This window comes from Petromyzon marinus, chromosome 83 (assembly GCF_048934315.1).
Source record: "Petromyzon marinus isolate PM22_M1 ecotype Great Lakes invasive population chromosome 83, UKy_Petmar_22M1.pri1.0, whole genome shotgun sequence".
NCBI classification, from domain to species: domain Eukaryota; kingdom Metazoa; phylum Chordata; class Hyperoartia; order Petromyzontiformes; family Petromyzontidae; genus Petromyzon; species Petromyzon marinus.
Window position 1 is genome coordinate 2,624,695 of NC_133748.1, and position 23,606 is coordinate 2,648,300.

The 23,606-nt window shown below is 43.8% G+C and overlaps 1 protein-coding gene across 3 annotated transcripts; it reads right to left on the reverse strand.

Annotated features, from left to right (window-relative positions):
• Positions 1-1,058: 1,058 nt before the first annotated feature.
• LOC116958779 (BCL2/adenovirus E1B 19 kDa protein-interacting protein 3-like) lies at positions 1,059-23,606 on the reverse strand. 3 transcript variants are annotated; one of them, XM_076057675.1, is made up of 5 exons: positions 23,496-23,606; positions 21,629-21,698; positions 15,026-15,132; positions 5,723-5,902; positions 1,059-2,047 (listed from the first exon to the last, which is right to left on the reverse strand). In XM_076057675.1, the coding sequence occupies exons 1-5, from the start codon at positions 23,570-23,572 to the stop codon at positions 1,993-1,995; spliced, it is 489 nt and encodes a 162-aa protein (XP_075913790.1). In that variant the 5' UTR covers positions 23,573-23,606; the 3' UTR covers positions 1,059-1,992. The 3 variants fall into 3 exon arrangements, with proteins under 3 accessions (XP_075913790.1, XP_075913789.1, XP_075913791.1); XM_076057674.1 differs by lacking the exon at positions 23,496-23,606 and adding an exon at positions 23,052-23,202; XM_076057676.1 differs by lacking the exons at positions 1,059-2,047; positions 23,496-23,606 and adding an exon at positions 23,052-23,202 and having other exon boundaries at positions 5,719-5,902.

Below are 23,606 nucleotides of genomic sequence, written 5' to 3' on the forward strand. Positions count from 1 at the left end.
GTAGTGTATAGTGTAGTAGTGTGTATAGTAGTGTGTAGTGTTAGTAGTGTATAGTGTATAGTAGTGTGCAGTGTATAGTGTAGTAGTGTGTATAGTAGTGTATAGTGTAGTAGTGTATAGTGTAGTAGTGTATAGTAGTGTGTAGTGTATAGTAGTGTGTAGTGTATAGTGTGTAGTGTATAGTGTAGTGTACAGTAGTGTGTAGTGTATAGTAGTGTGTAGTGTATAGTGTAGTAGTGTAGTGTATAGTGTAGTAGTGTGTATAGTAGTGTGTAGTGTAGTAGTGTGTATAGTAGTGTGTAGTGTATAGTGTAGTAGTGTGTAGTGTATAGTGTTTAGTGTTGTAGTGTATAGTGTAGTAGTGTATAAGTAGTGTGTAGTGTATAGTGTAGTAGTATATAGTGTAGTAGTGTATTGTAGATTGTATAGGTGTGTAGTGAGTGTTAGTGTAGTAGTGTGTAGTAGTGTAAGTGTAGTAGTGTAGTGTGTGTAGTGTATAGTGTAATAGTGTGTAGTGTAGTAGTGTGTAGTGTATAGTGTAATAGTGTATAGTGTAGTAGTGTGTAGTGTATAGTGTGTGTAGTAGTGTGTAGTGTGTAGTGTATATGTGTATAAGTGTATAGTGTAGTGTGTAGTGTATAGTTTAGTAGTGTGTAGTGTAGCAGTGTATAGTGTAGTGTAAAGTAATAGTAGTGTTTTAGTGTAGTGTAATAGTGTAGTGTATAGTGTGAAGTGTAGCAGTGTATAGTATGTATTAGCAGTGGTAGTGTAGCAGTGTGGTAGTGTAGCAGTGTATAGTGTAGTGTATAGTGTAGTGTATAGTGTAGCAGTGTATAGTATGTAGTGTAGCAGTGTGTAGTGTAGCAGTGTATAGTGTAGTGTAGTAGTGTATAGTGTAGTGTGTAGTGTATAGTGTAGTAGTGTATAGTGTAGTGTACAGTGGTAGTGTATAGTGTATAGTGTAGTGTACAGTGTAGTGTACAGTGTAGTGTACAGTGTAGTGTACAATGTAGTGTACAGTGTGGTGTACAGTGTCTCATCTGCGCGGTCTCCCCGGGTTACGGCGCCTCTAGTGGTGACGTCACCACCTCTTTAATTCACGCAGCGCATTGAACATCAGCGTTACCATAGCAACCGCAAATCAACGTCACCATAGCAACAGCAAATCAGCGTTACCATAATCATCACCGCCGTCGCCACCGGCATTGCCACCGTAACCATCATTACCGCCGTCACCATGGCAACCATCGTTACCACCATCACAATGGTAACCATCGTTACCACCATCACCATGGCAACCATCGTTGCGTTTCCACCAGCATTAACATAGTATAACTAAGCATTACCAATGAAACCATCATCACTATAATCACCATGGTAACCATCATCGGCCTCAGCATTACCATAGCAACCACCATTACCGTGGTAACCTCTCGTAACCATGGCAACCATCACTAGAATCAACGTCACAATCATTGAAATCAGCAGGAGGGTTCTGGAACGGCTGTGGTGGGTGAGTGAGTGGGTGAGTGGGTGAGTGAGTGAGTGAGTGGGTGAGTTGGTGAGTGGGTGAGTGAGTGGGTGGGTGAGTGGGTGGGTGAGTTGGTGGGTGAGTGAGTGGTGAGTGAGTAGGTGAGTGAGTGGGTGAGTGAGTGGGTGGGTGAGTGAGTGAGTAGGTGAGTGAGTGGGTGAGTGAGTGGGTGGGTGGGTGAGTGAGTGGGTGAGTGAGTGGGTGGGTGAGTTGGTGAGTGGGTGGGTGAGTGAGTGGATGAGTGAGTGGATGAGTGGGTGAGTGAGTTACTGAGTGGGTGAGAGAGTGGGTGAGTGAGTAGGTGAGTGAAAGAGTGGGTGAGTGAGTAGGTGAGTGAGTAGGTGAGTGAGTGGGTGAGTAGGTGAGTGAGTGGGTGAGTGAGTGAGTGAGTGAGTAGGTGAGTGAGTGGGTAGGTGAGTGAGTGGGTGTGTGTGCATCTCCATGGCAACCAGCGTGAGTGTTCACAGGCTGCTGTTGCTGACCGCTCCTCCGCTCAGTTTCCGTCCAATCAGAATCCTGAATCACACAGCAGCATCACCACCATAGCAACCACCATCACACCATAGCAATCACCATAGCAACGACCATCATCACCACCATAGCAACCACCATCACCACCATAGCAACCATCATAATCACCACCATAGCAACCATCATCACCACCATAGCAACCACCATCACCACCATAGCAAACACCATCACCACCACCATAGCAACCATCATCATCACCACCATAGCAACCATCATCATCACCACCATAGCAACCATCATCACCACCATAGCAACCATCATCACCACTATAGCAACCATCATCACCACCATAGCAACCACCATCACCACCATAGCAACCACCATAACCACCATAGCAACCATTAACATCACCACCATAGCAACCACCATCACCACCATAGCAACCACCATCACCACCACAGCAACCACCATCACCACCATAGCAACCATCAACATCACCACCATAGCAACCATCATCACCACCAAAGCAACCACCACCACCATAGGAACCACCATCACCACCATAGCAACCATTAACATCACCGTAGCAACCACCATCACCACCATAGCAACGACCATCACCACCATAGCAACCACTATCACCACCATAGCAACCATTAACATCACCGAAGCAACCACCATCACCACCATAGCAACCATCATCACCACCATAGCAACCACCGTCACCACCATAGCAACCACAATCACCACCATAGCAACCATCATCACCACCGTAGCAACCATCACCATCATCACCACAGCAACCATCATCACCACCATAGCAACCACCATCAGCACCATAGCAACCATCATCACCACCATAGCAACCACCATCAGCACCATAGCAACCATCATCACCACCATAGCAACCACCATCACCACCTTGGCAACCATCACCATCATCACCATAGCAACCACCATCACCACCGTAGCAACCATCATCACCACCGTAGCAACCATCATCACCACCATAGCAACCACCATCAGCACCATAGCAACCACCATCATCACCACCATAGCAACCATCACCACCACCATAGCAACCATCATCACCACCATAGAAACCACCATCACCACCATAGCAACCATCATCACCACCATAGCAACCACCATCACCACCATAGCAACCACTATCACCACCATAGCAACCACCATCACCACCATAGCAACCATTATCACCACCATAGCAACCATCACCACCATAGCAACCATCATCACCACCATAGCAACCATCACCATCACCACCGTAGCAACCATCACCATCATCACCACCATAGCAACCATCATCACCACCATAGCAACCACCACCATCACCACCGTAGCAACCATCATCACCACCGTAGCAACCATCATCACCACCATAGCAACCACCATCACCACCATAGCAACCACCATCACCACCATAGCAACCACCATCACCACCATAGCAACCATCACCACCACCATAGCAACCACCATCATCACCACCATAGCAACCATCATCACCACCATAGCAACCACCATCACCACCTTGGCAACCATCACCATCATCACCATAGCAACCACCATCACCACCATAGCAACCAACATCACCACCATAGCAACCACCATCACCACCATAGCAACCACCATCACCACCTTGGCAACCACCATCACCACCTTGGCAACCACCATCACCACCAAAGCAACCACCATCAGCACCATAGCAACCACCATCATCACCACCATAGCAACCATCATCACCACCATAGCAACCATCATCAGCACCATAGCAACCACCATCACCACCATAGCAACCATCATCACCACCATAGCAACCACCATCACCACCATAGCAACCACTATCACCACCATAGCAACCACCATCACCACCATAGCAACCATCATCACCACCATAGCAACCATCACCACCGTAGCAACCATCATCACCACCATAGCAACCATCATCATCACCACCGTAGCAACCATCACCATCATCACCACCATAGCAACCACCATCACCACCATAGTAACCACCATCACCACCTTGGCAACCATCACCATCATCACCACCATAGCAACCATCATCACCACCGTAGCAACCATCATCACCACCATAGCAACCACCATCACCGCCATAGCAACCACCATCACCACCATAGCAACCACCATCACCGCCATAGCAACCACCATCACCACCATAGCAACCATCATCACCACCATAGCAACCACCATCACCACCATAGCAACCACCATCACCACCTTGGCAACCATCACCATCATCACCATAGCAACCACCATCACCACCATAGCAACCAACATCACCACCATAACAACCACCATCACCACCATAGCAACCACCATCACCACCTTGGCAACCACCATCACCACCTTGGCAACCACCATCACCACCAAAGCAACCACCATCAGCACCATAGCAACCACCATCATCACCACCATAGCAACCATCATCACCACCATAGCAACCATCATCAGCACCATAGCAACCACCATCACCACCATAGCAACCATCATCACCACCATAGCAACCACCATCACCACCATAGCAACCACTATCACCACCATAGCAACCACCATCACCACCATAGCAACCATCATCACCACCATAGCAACCATCACCACCGTAGCAACCATCATCACCACCATAGCAACCATCATCATCACCACCGTAGCAACCATCACCATCATCACCACCATAGCAACCACCATCACCACCATAGTAACCACCATCACCACCTTGGCAACCATCACCATCATCACCACCATAGCAACCATCATCACCACCGTAGCAACCATCATCACCACCATAGCAACCACCATCACCGCCATAGCAACCACCATCACCACCATAGCAACCATCATCACCACCATAGCAACCACCATCACCACCATAGCAACCACCATCACCACCTTGGCAACCATCACCATCATCACCACCGTAGCAACCATCATCACCACCATAGCAACCACCATCACCACCATAGCAACCACCATCACCACCATAGCAACCACCATCACCACCATAGCAACCATCATGATGATCATCAACAATGCCATGCAGTGCCATGCCATTCTATACCACGTCCCCCACGTGGCGGGCCACGCCCCCCACGCCCCCTACGCCTCCCGCCACGCCCACCACGCCGTCTGCCACGCCCACCACGCCGTCCGCCACGCCCACCACGCCTCCCGCCACGCCCCCCGCCACGCCCACCACGCCTCCCGCCACGCCCACCACGCCTCCCGCCACGCCCACCACGCCGTCCGCCACGCCCACCACGCCTCCCGCCACGCCCACCACGCCGTCCGCCACGCCCACCACGCCTCCCACCACGCCCACCACGCCGTCCGCCACGCCCACCACGCCTCCCCCCACGCCTCCCGCCACGCCCACCACGCCTCCCACCACGTCACCCGCCACGCCCACCACCTCCCCCGCCACGCCCCCCACGCCTCCCGCCACGCCTCCCACGTCACCCGCCACGCCTCCCACGTCACCCGCCACGCCCCCCCACGTCACCGGCCACGCCCACCACACCTCCCGCCACGCCCCCCCCACGTCACCGGCCACGCCCACCACCACGCCCACCACTCCTCCCACCACGCCCCCCCACGCCCACCACCACGCCCCCCCCACCACGCCCACCACCACCACCACCACGCCCACCACCACGCCCACCACCACCACGACGCCTCCCCTACCCGATGCCGAGGGCCAGCACGTGAGTGAGCAGGACGCTGGGCAGGAAGAGGAGCAGGAAGTGAGAGGAGAAGACTCCCCCTCGCTGCATGGCACGCGAGCGACGCATGCTCAGAGCCTCCAGCTGAAGCACGCGGTGGTGGTGGTGGTGGTGGCGCTGCTGCTGCTGGAAGCGCAGCTCCCTGGACAAAGGGGGTAGTTGTACAGGTGGAGATGTCTGTCTCACCCTGTGTCTGTCTCTCTCTCACTGTGTGTGTCTCTCTCACTGTGTCTGTCTCTCTCTCACCCCGTGTCTCTCACTGTGTCTGTCTCTCTCACTGTGTGTCTCTCACTGTGTGTCTCTCACTGTGTGTCTCTCTCTCTCTCTCACTGTGTCTCTCTCACTGTGTCTCTCTCTCTGTGTCTCTCTCTCACTGTGTCTCTCTCTCACTGTGTCTCTCTCTCACTGTGTCTGTCTCTCTCTCTCACCCTGTCTCTCTCACTGTGTCTGTCTCACTGTGTCTGTCTCTCTCACCGTGTCTGTCTCTCTCACCGTGTCTGTCTCTCTCACTGTGTCTGTCTCTCTCACTGTGTGTCTCTCTCACTGTGTGTCTCTCTCACTGTGTCTGTCTCACTGTGTCTGTCTCACTGTGTCTGTCTCACTGTGTCTGTCTCACTGTGTCTGTCTCACTGTGTCTGTCTCTCTCACTGTGTGTCTCTCTCACTGTGTCTGTCTCACTGTGTCTCTCTCACTGTGTCTGTCTCTCTCACTGTGTGTCTCTCTCACTGTGTCTGTCTCACTGTGTCTGTCTCACTGTGTCTGTCTCACTGTGTCTGTCTCACTGTGTCTGTCTCACTGTGTCTGTCTCACTGTGTCTGTCTCTCTCACTGTGTCTCTCTCTCACTGTCTCTCTCTCACTGTGTCTCTCTCTCTCACTGTGTCTGTCTCACCGTGTCTGTCTCACTGTGTCTGTCTCACTGTGTCTCTCTCACTGTGTCTCTCTCTCACTGTCTCTCTCTCACTGTGTCTCTCTCTCTCACTGTGTCTGTCTCACCGTGTCTGTCTCACTGTGTCTGTCTCACTGTGTCTCTCTCACTGTGTCTGTCTCACTGTGTCTCTCTCACTGTGTCTGTCTCACTGTGTCTCTCTCACTGTGTCTCTCACTGTGCGTCTCTCTCTCACTGTGTCTCTCTCTCTCACTGTGTGTCTCTCACTGTGTCTCTCACTGTGCGTCTCTCTCTCACTGTGTCTCTCTCACTCACTGTGTCTCTCTCACTGTGTCTCTCTCTCTCACCGTGTCTCTCTCACTCACTGTCTCTCTCTCACTGTGTCTCTCTCACTGTGTCTGTCTCACCGTGTCTGTCTCACTGTGTCTCTCTCACCCTGTGAGCCTCTCACCCCGTGAATCTCACTGTGCGTCTCTCTCTGACTGTCTGTCTCACTGTGTGTCTCTCTCACTGTGTCTGTCTCACCGTGTCTCTCTCTCTCACCGTGTCTCTCTCACTCACTGTGTCTCTCTCACTGTGTCTCTCTCTCACTGTGTCTCTCTCACCCTGTGTCTCTCTCACTGTGTCTGTCTCTCTCACCGTGTCTCTCTCACTCACTGTGTCTCTCTCACTGTGTCTGTCTCACTGTGTCTGTCTCACTGTGTCTGTCTCACTGTGTCTGTCTCACTGTGTCTGTCTCACTGTGTCTGTCTCTCTCACTGTGTCTCTCTCTCACTGTGTCTGTCTCTCTCACTGTGTCTGTCTCTCTCACTGTGTCTGTCTCACTGTGTCTGTCTCTCTCACTGTGTCTGTCTCTCTCACTGTGTCTGTCTCTCTCACTGTGTCTGTCTCTCTCACTGTGTCTGTCTCTCTCACTGTGTCTGTCTCTCTCACTGTGTCTGTCTCTCTCACTGTGTCTGTCTCTCTCACTGTGTGTCTCTCTCACTGTGTCTCTCTCACTGTGTCTCTCTCACTGTGTCTGTCTCTCTCACTGTGTCTGTCTCTCTCACTGTGTCTGTCTCTCTCACTGTGTCTGTCTCTCTCACTGTGTGTCTCTCTCACTGTGTGTCTCTCTCACTGTGTCTGTCTCTCTCACTGTGTCTGTCTCTCTCACTGTGTCTGTCTCTCTCACTGTGTGTCTCTCTCACTGTGTGTCTCTCTCACTGTGTGTCTCTCTCACTGTGAGTCTCTCTCACTGTGTCTGTCTCTCTCACTGTGTCTGTCTCTCTCACTGTGTCTGTCTCTCTCACTGTGTCTGTCTCTCTCACTGTGTCTGTCTCTCTCACTGTGTCTGTCTCTCTCACTGTGTCTGTCTCTCTCACTGTGTCTGTCTCTCTCACTGTGTGTCTCTCTCACTGTGTCTCTCTCACTGTGTCTGTCTCTCTCACTGTGTCTGTCTCTCTCACTGTGTCTGTCTCTCTCACTGTGTCTGTCTCTCTCACTGTGTGTCTCTCTCACTGTGTCTGTCTCTCTCACTGTGTCTGTCTCTCTCACTGTGTCTGTCTCTCTCACTGTGTCTGTCTCTCTCACTGTGTGTCTCTCTCACTGTGTGTCTCTCTCACTGTGTGTCTCTCTCACTGTGAGTCTCTCTCACTGTGTCTGTCTCTCTCACTGTGTCTGTCTCTCTCACTGTGTCTGTCTCTCTCACTGTGTCTGTCTCTCTCACTGTGTCTGTCTCTCTCACTGTGTCTGTCTCTCTCACTGTGTCTGTCTCTCTCACTGTGTCTGTCTCTCTCACTGTGTCTGTCTCTCTCACTGTGTCTGTCTCTCTCACTGTGTCTGTCTCTCTCATTGTGTCTGTCTCTCTCACTGTGTCTGTCTCTCTCACTGTGTCTCTCTCACTGTGTCTGTCTCTCTCACTGTGTCTGTCTCTCTCACTGTGTGTCTCTCTCACTGTGAGTCTCTCTCACTGTGTCTGTCTCTCTCACTGTGTCTGTCTCTCTCACTGTGTCTGTCTCTCTCACTGTGTCTGTCTCTCTCATTGTGTCTGTCTCTCTCACTGTGTCTGTCTCTCTCACTGTGTCTCTCTCACTGTGTCTGTCTCTCTCACTGTGTCTGTCTCTCTCACTGTGTGTCTCTCTCACTGTGAGTCTCTCTCACTGTGTCTGTCTCTCTCACTGTGTCTCTCTCACTGTGTCTGTCTCTCTCACTGTGTCTGTCTCTCTCACTGTGTCTCTCTCACTGTGAGTCTCTCTCACTGTGAGTCTCTCTCACTGTGAGTCTCTCTCACTGTGTCTCTCTCTCTCACTGTGTCTGTCTCACTGTGTCTCTCTCACTGTGTCTCTCTCACTGTGTCTCTCTCTCTCACTGTGTCTCTCTCACCCCGTGTCTCTCTCTCACTGTGTCTCTCTCACTGTGTCTGTCTCACTCACTGTGTCTCTCTCACTGTGTCTCTCTCACTGTGTCTCTCTCACTGTGTCTCTCTCACTGTGTCTCTCTCACTGTGTCTCTCTCACTGTGTCTCTCTCTCTCACTGTGTCTCTCTCTCTCACTGTGTCTCTCTCTCTCACTGTGTCTCTCTCTCTCACTGTGTCTCTCTCTCTCACTGTGTCTCTCTCACTGTGTCTCTCTCTCACTGTGTCTCTCTCTCACTGTGTCTCTCTCACTGTGTCTCTCTCACTGTGTCTCTCTCACTGTGTCTCTCTCTCTCTCACCCCGTGTCTCTCACTGTGTCTCTCTCTCACTGTGTCTCTCTCACTGTGTCTGTCTCACCGTGTCTCTCTCTCTCACCGTGTCTCTCTCACTGTGTCTCTCTCACTGTGTCTCTCTCTCACTGTGTCTCTCTCTCTCACTGTGTCTGTCTCACTGTGTCTGTCTCACTGTGTCTCTCTCACTGTGTCTGTCTCACTGTGTCTGTCTCACTGTGTCTCTCTCTCACTGTGTCTCTCTCACTGTGTCTCTCTCACTGTGTCTCTCTCACTGTGTCTGTCTCTCTCTCACCCCGTGTCTCTCACTGTGTCTCTCTCTCACTGTGTCTCTCTCTCACTGTGTCTCTCTCACTGTGTCTCTCTCACTGTGTCTCTCTCACTGTGTCTGTCTCACTGTGTCTCTCTCACTGTGTCTCTCTCACTGTGTCTCTCTCTCTCACTGTGTCTCTCTCTCACTGTGTCTCTCTCTCACTGTGTCTCTCTCACTGTGTCTCTCTCACTGTGTCTCTCTCTCTCTCACCCCGTGTCTCTCACTGTGTCTCTCTCTCACTGTGTCTCTCTCACTGTGTCTGTCTCACCGTGTCTCTCTCTCTCACCGTGTCTCTCTCACTGTGTCTCTCTCACTGTGTCTCTCTCTCACTGTGTCTGTCTCACTGTGTCTGTCTCACTGTGTCTCTCTCACTGTGTCTCTCTCACTGTGTCTGTCTCACTGTGTCTCTCTCTCACTGTGTCTCTCTCACTGTGTCTCTCTCACTGTGTCTCTCTCACTGTGTCTCTCTCACTGTGTCTCTCTCACTGTGTCTCTCTCACTGTGTCTCTCTCACTGTGTCTCTCTCTCTCACTGTCTCTCTCTCACTGTCTCTCTCTCACTGTGTCTCTCTCACTGTGTCTCTCTCTCACTGTGTCTCTCTCTCTCTCACCCCGTGTCTCTCACTGTGTCTCTCTCTCACTGTCTCTCTCTCACTGTGTCTCTCTCACTGTGTCTCTCTCACTGTGTCTCTCTCACTGTGTCTCTCTCTCTCTCTCACCCCGTGTCTCTCACTGTGTCTCTCTCTCACTGTGTCTCTCTCTCACTGTGTCTCTCTCACTGTGTCTCTCTCACTGTGTCTGTCTCACTGTGTCTCTCTCACTGTGTCTCTCTCACTGTGTCTCTCTCTCTCACTGTGTCTCTCTCACCCCGTGTCTCTCACTGTGTCTCTCTCTCACTGTGTCTCTCTCTCACTGTGTCTCTCTCACTGTGTCTCTCTCACTGTGTGTCTCACTGTGTCTCTCTCACTGTGTCTCTCTCACTGTGTCTCTCTCTCTCACTGTGTCTGTCTCACTGTGTCTCTCTCACTGTGTCTCTCTCACTGTGTCTCTCTCTCACTGTGCCTCTCTCACTGTGTCTCTCTCACCGTGTCTCTCTCACTGTGTCTCTCTCACCGTGTCTCTCTCACTGTGTCTCTCTCTCACTGTGTCTCTCTCACTGTGTCTCTCTCACTGTGTCTCTCTCACCGTGTCTCTCTCACTGTGTCTCTCTCTCACTGTGTCTCTCTCACTGTGTCTCTCTCACTGTGTCTCTCTCTCACTGTGTCTCTCTCACTGTGTCTCTCTCACTGTGTCTCTCTCACTGTGTCTCTCTCACTGTGTCTCTCTCTCACTGTGTCTCTCTCTCACTGTGTCTCTGTCTCACTGTGTCTCTCTCACTGTGTCTCTCTCACTGTGTCTCTCTCTCACTGTGTCTCTCTCTCTGTGTCTCTCTCTCTCTCTCACTGTGTCTCTCTCTCTCTCACTGTGTCTCTCTCACTGTGTCTCTCTCTCACCCCGTGTCTCTCTCTGTGTCTCTCTCACTGTGTCTCTCTCACTGTGTCTCTCTCACTGTGTCTCTCTCACTCACTGTGTCTCTCTCACTCACTGTGTCTCTCTCACTGTGTCTCTCTCACTGTGTCTCTCTCACTCACTGTGTCTCTCACACTGTGTGTCTCACTGTGTCTCTCACCCCCTGTCTCTCACTGTGTCTCTCTCACTGTGTCTGTCTCACTGTGTCTCTCTCACTGTGTCTGTCTCTCACCCCGTGTCTCTCTCTCACCCCGTGTCTCTCTCTCACCCCGTGTCTCTCTCTCACCCCGTGTCTGTCTCACCCCGTGTCTCTCACCCCGTGTCTCTCACCCCGTGCCTCTCACCCCGTGCCTCTCACCCCGTGTCTCTCACCCCGTGTCTCTCTCCCCGTGTCTCTCTCCCCGTGTCTCTCACCCCGTGTCTCTCACCCCGTGTCTCTCACCCCGTGTCTCTCACCCCGTGTCTCTCACCCCGTGTCTCTCACCCCGTGTCTCTCACCCCGTGTCTCTCACCCCGTGTCTCTCTCACCGTGTCTCTCACCCCGTGTCTCTCACCCCGTGTCTCTCACCCCGTGTCTCTCTCACCGTGTCTCTCACCCCGTGTCTCTCACCCCGTGTCTCTCACCGTGAGTCTCTCACCCCGTGTCTCTCTCACCGTGTCTCTCACCCCGTGTCTCTCACCCCGTGTCTCTCACCGTGAGTCTCTCACCCCGTGTCTCTCTCACCGTGTCTCTCACCCCGTGTCTCTCACCCCGTGTCTCTCTCCCCGTGTCTCTCTCTCTCAGTGTGAGTCTCTCTCTCAGTGTGAGTCTCTCTCTCACCCCGTGTCTCTCTCTCTCACCCCGTGTCTCTCACTGTGTCTCTCAGCCCGTTTCTCTCTCACCGTGTCTCTCTCTCTCACCCCGTGTCTCTCTCTCTCTCACCCCGTGTCTCTCTCTCAGTGTGAGTCTCTCTCACCGTGTCTCTCTCTCTCAATGTGAGTCTATGCCCTCACCCCATGTCTCTCTCACTGCGTGTCTCTCTCTCTCTCTCCCCGTGTCTCTCTCCCCGTGTCTCTCTCTCTCCCCGTGTCTCTCTCTCTCCCCGTGTCTCTCTCTCTCCCCGTGTCTCTCTCTCCCCGTGTCTCTCTCTCCCCGTGTCTCTTTCTCCCCACGTGTCTCTCTCCCCACGTGTCTCTCTCCCCGTGTCTCTCCCTCTCCCCGTGTCTCTCTCTCTCCCCGTGTCTCTCTCTCTCCCCGTGTCTCTCTCTCCCCGTGTCTCTCTCTCCCCGTGTCTCTTTCTCCCCACGTGTCTCTCTCCCCACGTGTCTCTCTCCCCGTGTCTCTCTCTCTCCCCGTGTCTCTCTCTCTCCCCGTGTCTCTCTCTCTCCCCGTGTGTCTCTCTCCCCGTGTCCCTCTCCCCGTGTCTCGCTCCCCGTGTCTCGCTCCCCGTGTCTCGCTCCCCGTGTCTCTCTCTCCGTGTGTCTCTCTCTCTCCGTGTCTTTCTCTCTCTCCGTGTCTTTCTCTCTCTCTGTGTCTCTTTCCCCGAGTCTCTCTCTCTCTGTGTCTCTCTCTCCCCAGTGTCTCTCTCTGTGTGTCTCTGTGTGTCTTTGTGTGTATCTGTCTCTCTGTGTGTCTCTGTGTGTGTCTCTGTGTGTGTCCCTGTGTGTGTCTCTGTGTGTGTCTCTGTGTGTTTCTGTGTGTCTCTGTCTCTCTGTGTGTCTGTGTGTGTGTGTGTATCTGTGTGTCTCTCTCTGCGTTTCTCTGTGTGTCTCTGTGTGTCTTTGTGTGTCTTTGTCTCTGTGTGTCTGTGTCTCTGTGTGTTTCTGTCTGTATCTGTGTCTCTGTGTGTCTCTCTGTCTCTCTGTGTCTCTGTGGGTCTCTGTGTGTCTCTGTGTGTCTCTGTGTGTCTCTCTGTGTGTCTCTCTGTGTCTCTGTGTGTCTCTGTGTCTCTCTGTGTATCTCTCTGTGTGTCTCTCTGTGTCTCTGAGTGTCTCTCTGTGTCTCTGTGTGTCTCTGTGTGTCTCTGAGTATCTCTCTCTGTGTCTATGTGTCTCTGTGTGTCTGTGTCTCTGTGTGTCTCTCCGTGTCTCTGTGTGTCTCTGTGTGCCTCTGCGTGCCTCTGCGTGTCTCTGTGTGTCTCTCTGTGTCTCTATGTCTCTCTGTGTCTCTCTGTGTCTCTCTGTGTCTGTGTGTCTCTCTGTGTCTCTATGTCTCTCTGTGTCTCTCTGTGTCTCTCTGTGTCTGTGTGTGTCTCTGTGTCTCTCTGTCTCTCTGTGTGTCTCTCTGTGTCTCTCTGTGTCTCTGTGTGTCTCTGTGTGTGTCTCTGTGTGTCTCTCTGTGTGTCTCTCTGTGTCTCTGTGTGTCTCTGTGTCTCTCTGTGTGTCTCTGTGTGTCTCTCTGTGTGTCTCTCTGTGTCTCTGAGTGTCTCTCTGTGTCTCTGTGTGTCTCTGTGTGTCTCTGAGTATCTCTCTCTGTGTCTATGTGTCTCTGTGTGTCTGTGTCTCTGTGTGTCTGTGTCTCTGTGTCTCTGTGTGTCTCTGAGTGTCTCTCTCTCTGTCTCTGTGTGTCTCTGTGTGTCTGTGTGTCTCTCTGTGTCTCTCTGTGTCTCTCTGTGTCTCTGTGTGTCTCTGTGTGTCTCTGTGTGTCTCTCTGTGTCTCTATGTCTCTCTGTGTCTCTCTGTGTCTGTGTGTGTCTCTGTGTCTCTCTGTCTCTCTGTGTGTCTCTCTGTCTCTCTGTGTCTCTGTGTGTCTCTGTCTCTCTGTGTGTCTCTCTGTCTCTCTGTGTCTCTGTGTCTCTGTGTCTCTGTGTGTCTGTGTGTGTCTCTGAGTGTCTCTCTCTCTGTGTCTCTGTGTGTCTCTGTGTGTCTCTGAGTGTCTCTGAGTGTCTCTGAGTGTCTCTGAGTGTCTCTCTCTGTGTCTCTGTGTGTGTCTCTCTCTGTGTCTCTGTGTGTCTCTGTGTGTGTCTCTCTCTGTCACTGTGTATCTCTCTGTGTGTCTCTCTGTGTCTCTCTGTCTCTGTGTGCCTCTGCATGTCTCTGCGTGTCTCTGTGTGTCTCTGCGTGTCTCTGTATGTCTCTCTGTGTGTCTCTCTGTGTCTCTCTGTGTCTCTCTGTGTCTCTCTGTGTGTCTCTGTGTGTCTCTCTGTGTCTCTGAGTGTCTCTCTGTGTCTCTGTGTGTCTCTGAGTATCTCTCTCTGTGTCTCTGTGTCTCTGTGTGTCTGTGTCTCTGTGTGTCTCTCTGTGTCTCTGTGTGTCTCTGTGTGTCTCTGAGTGTCTCTCTCTCTGTCTCTGTGTGTCTCTGTGTGTCTGTGTCTCTGTGTGTCTGTGTCTCTGTGTGTCTCTGTGTGTCGCTGCGTGTCTCTATGTCTCTGTGTGTCTCTCTGTGTCTCTCTGTGTCTGTGTGTGTCTGTGTGTGTCTCTCTGTCTCTCTGTGTGTCTCTCTGTGTCTCTGTGTGTCCCTGTGTCTCTGTGTGTCTCTGTGTGTCTCTGTGTGTCTCTGTGTGTCTGTGTGTCTCTGCGTGTCTCTGTGTCTCTCTGTGTGTCTCTGTGTGTCTCTGTGTGTCTCTCTGTGTCTCTCTCTGTGTCTCTCTGTGTGTCTCTGTGTGTCTCTGAGTGTCTCTGTGTGTCTCTGTGTGTGTCTCTGTGTGTCTCTCTCTGTCTCTGTGTCTCTCTGTGTGTCTCTGTGTGTCTCTGCGTGTCTCTGCGTGTCTCTGTGTCTCTCTGTGTCTCTCTGTGTGTCTCTGTGTGTCTCTGTGTCTCTCTCTGTGTCTCTCTCTGTGTCTCTCTGTGTGTCTCTGTGTGTGTCTCTGTGTGTCTCTGTGTGTCTCTGTGTGTGTCTCTGTGTGTGTCTATGTGTGTGTCTCTCCGTGTGTCTCTCTCCGTGTCTCTTCCTACTTGCGTGGGGCATTTTCTGGGCGGCTGGACCAGTCCCAGATCCACTCGGGGTTTTTCTTCAGCAGAGCCTCCATCTCCGCAGACCGTTCCACACGGTCCTCATCCGACTGGGGACAGACACAGTGGCTTAAAATATGGCTCTAGATTTTGGTGTTGTAATTTATTTACGTAGTTTATTGTTAATGATCACTGTTACATTGCATTTATGGCTTTTCTTTTGGTGATTTTTGAAAACGTTTTTTTGGTTTTGGCCATGTTTTTTGTTGATTGTAGTACGGAGTTAGGCTGATGGCCTTAATCTAAAGTTGTCTTGTGGTTGTTGTGGTTGTTGTGGTTGTTGTTTGACTTTGCATCCCACTGGGATTTTTGCACCACACAGCGTTGGTGGTTGTACGGTGCAATTTCAGGAATATTTTGATGTTGTTTTTTTTCCATGGATTTTCCGTTTTGCACAGTCACACACAAAGTCACTTTAAGATTTTGATTTACAGCTTTCGTGACTGCAGTAACTCACAAAATAATAAAATATATTTTATATATATTTCAGGAATATTTTGATGTTGTTTTTTTTCCTGGATTTTCTGTTTTGCACAGTCACGCAAAGTCACTTTAAGATTTTGATTTACAGCTTTCGTGACTGCAGTAATTCACAACAAAATAATAAAATATATTTTATTAAATATATTTTATATATATTTCAGGAATATTTTGATGTTGTTTTTTTCCATGGATTTTCCGTTTTGCACAGTCACACACAAAGTCACTTTAAGATTTTGATTTACAGCTTTCGTGACTGCAGTAATTCACAACAAAATAATAAAATATATTTTATTAAATATATTTTATATATATTTCAGGAATATTTTGATGTTGTTTTTTTTCCATGGATTTTCCGTTTTGCACAGTCACACACAAAGTCACTTTAAGATTTTGATTTACAGCTTTCGTGACTGCAGTAATTCACAACAAAATAATAAAATATATTTTTATTATTTTGTTGTTTCCCTTCAACGTGGTGACTTTACCGAAAGAACTAAGAATATCACTTTAAGATGTTGTCTTGTTCGTGTTTTTAGTTTTATGTTTGTTGCAGTTGTACCCGATTCAAGAGCCGAATGGCTCACAGGGGCTATACCAACACAAATGAAACTATGAAAACTATGGAAACTATGAGAGTGAGTGAGAGAGAGAGAGATGCCGAAACAATTAAAATAACTACAAATAAAACAAAAAAATCTAAAAAAAAAATCTAAAAAAATTACGAAAACAAAAAACGTTTTAAAAAAATTAATGAAAAATAAAGATAAACAAAACCTGAACAAAAAAAATAAAAAGATGAAAAATACCAAACAAAAAATTAAACGAAGAAAACTAAAGAAGGAGAAAACTAATTATTTTTTTTAACCACAAGAAATAAGGAAACTAAAAAATAAACTAGAAAACACAACAACAAAAAACTACGAGTCAAAAGAAATTAGGAAAATTACAAATATTAAAATAACTAAAACAAAATTTAAAGAAGACTACAAAAACAACGAAAAAACTAAGAGGGAAACGAAAAAAAATTTCAAAGCAAATAAAAACTAAAAAACACTTCCACCACAAAACTAAAAATTAAGAAAACTAAAAATAACTAAAAAATAAAACTATAAACTAAAAACAATGACAATATAAATTATAAAAACAATAAATAAACTACTAAACACAAACAAACTATTTAATAAATAAAACTAAAAATAACTAAAAAATAAAACTATAAACTAAAAACAATGACAATATAAATTATAAAAACAATAAATAAACTACTAAACACAAACAAACTATTTAATAAATAAAACTAAAAATAACTAAAAAATAAAACTATAAACTAAAAACAATGACAATATAAATTATAAAAACAATAAATAAACTACTAAACACAAACAAACTATTTAATAAATAAAACTAAAAATAACTAAAAAATAAAACTATAAACTAAAAACAATGACAATATAAATTATAAAAACAACAAATAAACTACTAAACACAAAAAAACTATTTATTAAATAAAACTAAAAATAACTAAAAAATAAAACTATAAACTAAAAACAATGACAATATAAATAATAAAACCAATAAATAAACTACTAAACACAAAAAAACTAGTTAATAAATAAAACTAAAAATAACTAAAAAATAAAACTATAAACTAAAAACAATGACAATATAAATAATAAAACCAATAAATAAACTACTAAACACAAAAAAACTTTTTAATAAATAAAACTAAAAATAACTAAAAAATAAAACTATAAACTAAAAACAATGACAATATAAATTATAAAAACAATAAATAAACTACTAAACACAAAAAAACTATTTATTAAATAAAACTAAAAATAACTAAAAAATAAAACTATAAACTAAAAACAATGACAATATAAATTATAAAAACAATAAATAAACTACTAAACACAAAAAAACCTATTTAATAAATAAAACTAAAAATAACTAAAAAATAAAACTATAAACTAAAAACAATGACAATATAAATTATAAAAACAACAAATAAACTACTAAACACAAAAAAACTATTTAATAAATAAAACTAAAAATAACTACAAAATAAAACTATAAACTAAAAACAATGACAACAGAAATTATAAAAACAATAAATAAACTACTAAACACAAAAAAACTATTTAATAAATAAAACTAAAAATAACTAAAAAATAAAACTATAAACTAAAAACAATGACAACAGAAATTATAAAAACAATAAATAAACTACTAAACACAAAAAACTATTTAATAAATAAAACTAAAAATAACTAAAAAATAAAACTATAAACTAAAAACAATGACAATATAAATAATAAAAACAACAAATAAACTACTAAACACCAACAAACTATTTAATAAATAAAACTAAAAATAACTAAAAAATAAAACTATAAACTAAAAACAATGACAATATAAATTATAAAAACTATAAATAAACTACTAAACACAAAAAACTATTTAATAAATAAAACTAAAAATAACTACAAAATAAAACTATAAACTAAAAACAATGACAATATAAATAATAAAAACAATAAATAAACTACTAAACACAAAAAAACTATTTAATAAATAAAACTAAAAATAACTAAAAAATAAAACTATAAACTAAAAACAATGACAATATAAATTATAAAAACTACAAATAAACTACTAAACACAAAAAAACTATTTATTAAATAAAACTAAAAATAACTAAAAAATAAAACTATAAACTAAAAACTGACAATATAAATTATAAAAACGATAAATAAACTACTAAACACAAAAAAACTAGTTGATAAATAAAACTAAAAATAACTAAAAAATTAAACTATAAACTAAAAACAATGACAACAGAAATTATAAAAACAATAAATAAACTACTAAACACAAAAAAACTAATTAATAAATAAAACTAAAAATAACTAAAAAATAAAACTATAAACTAAAACAATGACAATATAAATTATAAAAACGTCAAATAAACTACTAAACACAAAAAAACTAAAAAATAAAACTAAAAATAACAAAAAAAAACTATAAACTAAAAAAAGATGACAACAGAAATTATAAAAACGATAAACTACTAAACACAAACAAACTATTTAATAAATAAAACTAAAAATAACTAAAAAATAAAACTATAAACTAAAAACAATGACAATATAAATTATAAAAACAATAAACTACTAAACACAAAAAAATAGTTAATAAATAAAACTAAAAATAACTAAAAAATAAAACTATAAACTAAAAACAATGACAATATAAATTATAAAAACTATAAATAAACTACTAAACACAAAAAAAACTATTTAATAAATAAAACTAAAAATAACTAAAAAATAAAACTATAAACTAAAAACAATGACAATATCAATTATAAAAACGATAAATAAACTACTAAACACAAAAAAACTATTTAATAAATAAAACTAAAAATAACTAAAATATAAAACTATAAACTGAAAACAATGACAACAGAAATTATAAAAACGATAAATAAACTACTAAACACAAAAAAACTATTTAATAAATAAAACTAAAAATAACTAAAAAATAAAACTATAAACTAAAAACAATGACAATATAAATTATAAAAACAATAAATAAACTACTAAACACAAAAAATCTATTTAATAAATAAAACTAAAAATAACTAAAAAATAAAACTATAAACTAAAAACAATGACAATATAAATTATAAAAACAATAAATAAACTACTAAACACAAAAAATCTATTTAATAAATAAAACTAAAAATAACTAAAAAATAAAACTATAAACTAAAAACAATGACAATATAAATTATAAAAACAATAAATAAACTACTAAACACAAAAAAACTATTTAATAAATAAAACTAAAAATAACTAAAAAATTAAACTATAAACTAAAAACAATGACAATATAAATTATAAAAACCATAAATAAACTACTAAACACTAAAAAACTATTTAAAAAATAACTAAAAATACAGAAAACTTAAAAAGAAAACTACAAATACAGACAACTTAAAAAGAAAACTAAAAATACAGAAAACTTAAAAAAACTAAAAATACAGAAAACTTAAAAAAAAACTAAAAATACAGAAAACTTAAAAAGAAAACTAAAAATACAGAAAACTTAAAGAGAAAACTAAAAATACAGAAAACTTAAAAAAACTAAAAATACAGAAAACTTAAAAGGAAACCAGAAAAAAGAAATCAAACTAAAAAAAAATCTAAAAAGAACGGAAAAACTAAAAATTAACGAACACAAACCCACAAGGGAAAAACAAAAGAAAATTAAAATTTGAATAAAAAAATCTAAGCGTTAAAAAAAAACTTACAAACACTAAAGAAAAACTAAAATAAAGAAAACTAAAAAACGAAAAATAAAACAAATATTTTTTTAACAATAATAAAAACTAAAAAGCTACAAAAAATAAAAGTAAACCACAAAACAAAAAAAACTAAAAGTTAATTTATTTTTTAGAAAATTAAAACTACAAAAGTAAAAAGAAATTAAAATCAAAGAAAACTACAAAAAAAAATAAAACCTACAAAACGGAAGGAAACTAAAATATTAATAAATAAAGATTACTAACAATCTAAACAAACTCAAGAAACCCCATACAAATCTAGAAGAGACACAGAGAGAGAGACAGAGACACACAGAGACACACAGAGACACACACAGAGATACACAAAGACACACAGAGACACAGACATAGAGACACAGAGACACACAGAGACACAGACAGAGACACAGAGACACACAGAGACACACATAGAGACACACAGAGACAGAGAGAGACACAGAGACACAGAGAGACACACAGAGACACACAGAGACACAGACATAGAGACACAGAGACACACAGAGACAGAGAGAGACACAGAGACACACAGAGACACAGAGAGACACAGAGACACACAGAGACACACAGAGACACAGACATAGAGACACAGAGAGACAGAGAGAGACACAGAGACACAGACACACAGAGACACACAGAGACACATAGAGAGACACAGAGACAGAGGGAGACAGAGAGACATAGAGACAGAGACAGAGGGAGACACACAGAGACAGACAGAGACAGAAACACACACACAGAGACAGAGAGAGACAGAGACACACACAGAGACAGAGAGAGACACAGAGAGACACAGAGAGACACAAAGAGACACAGAGACAGACAGAGACAGAGACACACACAGAGACAGAGAGACACACAGAAACAGACAGAGACAGAGAGACACAGAGACAGAGAGAGTCACACAGACACACACAGAGCCACACAGACAAGCACAGAGACACACAGAGACAGAGAGAGACAGAAAGAGACACAGAGACACAGAGACAGAGAGAGACAGAAAGAGACACAGAGTCACAGAGACAGAGACACACACAGACACACACAGAGACAGAGAGAGACACAGAGACACACAGAGACAGAGCCACACAGACTCACACAGAGACAGAGAGAGACACAGAGACACACAGAGACAGAGACACACACAGACACACACAGAGACAGAGGGAGACAGAGGGAGACAGAGACACACAGAGACACACAGAGACAGAGAGACACAGAGACAGAGGGAGACACAGAGACACACAGAGACAGACACACAGACAGAGACACACAGAGACAGACAGAGACACAGAGAGAGACACAGAGAGACAAAGACAGAGGGAGACAGACAGACACACAGAGACACAGAGACAGAGGGAGACAGAGACAGAGACACAGAGACACAGAGGGAGACAGAGACACACAGAGACACACAGAGACAGAGAGACAGAGAGGGAGACAGAGACACAGAGACACAGAAACACACAGAGACACAGAGACACAGAGACACAGAGGGAGCCAGAGACACACAGAGACACACAGAGACAGAGAGACAGAGGGAGACAGAGACACAGAGACACAGAGACACACAGAGACACAGAGGGAGACACAGAGACACAGAGGGAGACAGAGACAGAGAGAGACACAGAGGGAGACAGAGAGACAGAGACAGAGAGACAGAGACACACAGAGACACACAGACACAGAGACAGACAGAGAGAGAGAGACGGAGTCACCTGGTTGCTGGATTTGTCAGCGTCTGTCTCAGTCACCAGGCCTCCTCGTGGACTCGGAACTAACGGAGGACTGCAACAACAACATCAACAACATAATAAACAACAACAACATCAACAACAACAACATAATAAACAACAACAACATCAACATCAACAACAAAACAACATCAACAACATCATCAACAACAACATAAACAACAACATAATAAACAACAACATCAACATCATCATCAACAACAACATCAACAACATCAACAACACGAACAACATCATCAACAACAACATAAACAACAACATCATCAACAACAACATCAACAACATCAACAACACGAACAACATCATCAACAACAACATAAACAACAACATCAACAACAACATAATAAACAACATCAACAACAAAATCAACATCAACAACATCAACATCAACAACAACATCAACATCAACAACATCATCATCAACAACAACATCATCATCAACAACATCATCATCATCAACAACATCATCATCAACAACAACATCAACAACAACATCAACATCAACAACATCATCATCAACAACAACATCATCATCAACAACAACATCATCATAAACAACATCAACAACATCAACAACATCAACAACATCAACAACAACAACATAATAAACAACAACAACATCAACAACATAATAAACAACAACATCAACAACAACATCAACAACATCATCAACAACATCATCATCAACAACATCAACAACATCAACAACAACATCAACAACAACAACAACATCAACAACAACAACATCAACAACAACATCATCAACAACATCATCATCAACAACATCAACAACAACATCATCAACAACATCATCATCAACAACATCAACAACATCAACAACAACATCAACAACAACATCAACAACAACATCAACAACAACATCAACAACATCAACATCATCAACATCAACATCAACAACATCAACAACAACAACATCAACATCAACAACATCAACATCAACAACATCAACAACATCCACATCAACAACAACATTATCAACAACATTATCAACAACGTCATCAAGATTATCAACATCATCAATAATCAACAACATCATTAATATCATCAACAACAGTGAGTGGTTGACTTAGTGAGTGAGTTGCTGAGTGAGTGAGTGACTGAGTGAGTGAGTGGCTGAGTGAGTGAGTGGCTGGGTGAGTGACTGAGTGAGTACTACTAGTGAGTACTAGTGAGTGACTGAGTGAGTACTAGTGAGTACTAGTGAGTACTACTAGTGAGTACTAGTGAGTACTAGTGAGTACTACTAGTACTCACTACTAGTGAGTACTAGTAGTGAGTACTAGTGAGTACTACTACTGAGTACTAGTGAGTACTACTAGTGAGTACTAGTGAGTACTAGTGAGTACTAGTAGTGAGTACTATCTACCTGTCACAGTGTGTGCTGCTGCTACGTGAGCTGCTGGCCCCAGACTCGCGCTGTGCATCGAGAAGAATTCGCTCCATCTCGCCGTGGAAGGCGCTGAGTGAGTGAGTGACTGTGTGAGTGAGTGACTGTGTGAGTGAGTGACTGTGTGAGTGAGTGACTGTGTGAGTGAGTGAGTGACTGTGTGAGTGAGTGACTGTGTGAGTGAGTGAGTGACTGGTTGACTGGTTGACTGAGTGACTGTGTGAGTGACTGTGTGAGTGAGTGACTGTGTGAGTGACTGTGTGAGTGAGTGACTGTGTGAGTGAGTGACTGTGTGAGTGAGTGACTGTGTGAGTGAGTGACTGTGTGAGTGAGTGACTGTGTGAGTGAGTGACTGTGTGAGTGAGTGACTGTGTGAGTGAGTGAGTGACTGGTTGACTGAGTGACTGAGTGGTTGTTATCTACCTGTCACAGTGTGTGCTGCTGCTACGTGAGCTGCTGGCCCCCGACTCGCGCTGTGCATCGAGAAGAATTCGCTCCATCTCGCCGTGGAAGGCGCTGAGTGACTGAGTGACT

Bases quoted from the DNA above. Each gene is read 5' to 3' on its own strand.
- LOC116958779 (XM_076057675.1), bottom strand. From the start codon at position 23,572: ATGGAGCGAATTCTTCTCGATGCACAGCGCGAGTCGGGGGCCAGCAGC. The intron at 15,133-21,628 runs GTGACTCCGTCT...GTCTGTCCCCAG, and splicing joins CTGACAAATCCAGCAACCAG to TCGGATGAGGACCGTGTGGA. The intron at 2,048-5,722 runs GTAGGGGAGGCG...TGTGTGATTCAG, and splicing joins GTGCTGGCCCTCGGCATCGG to GATTCTGATTGGACGGAAAC.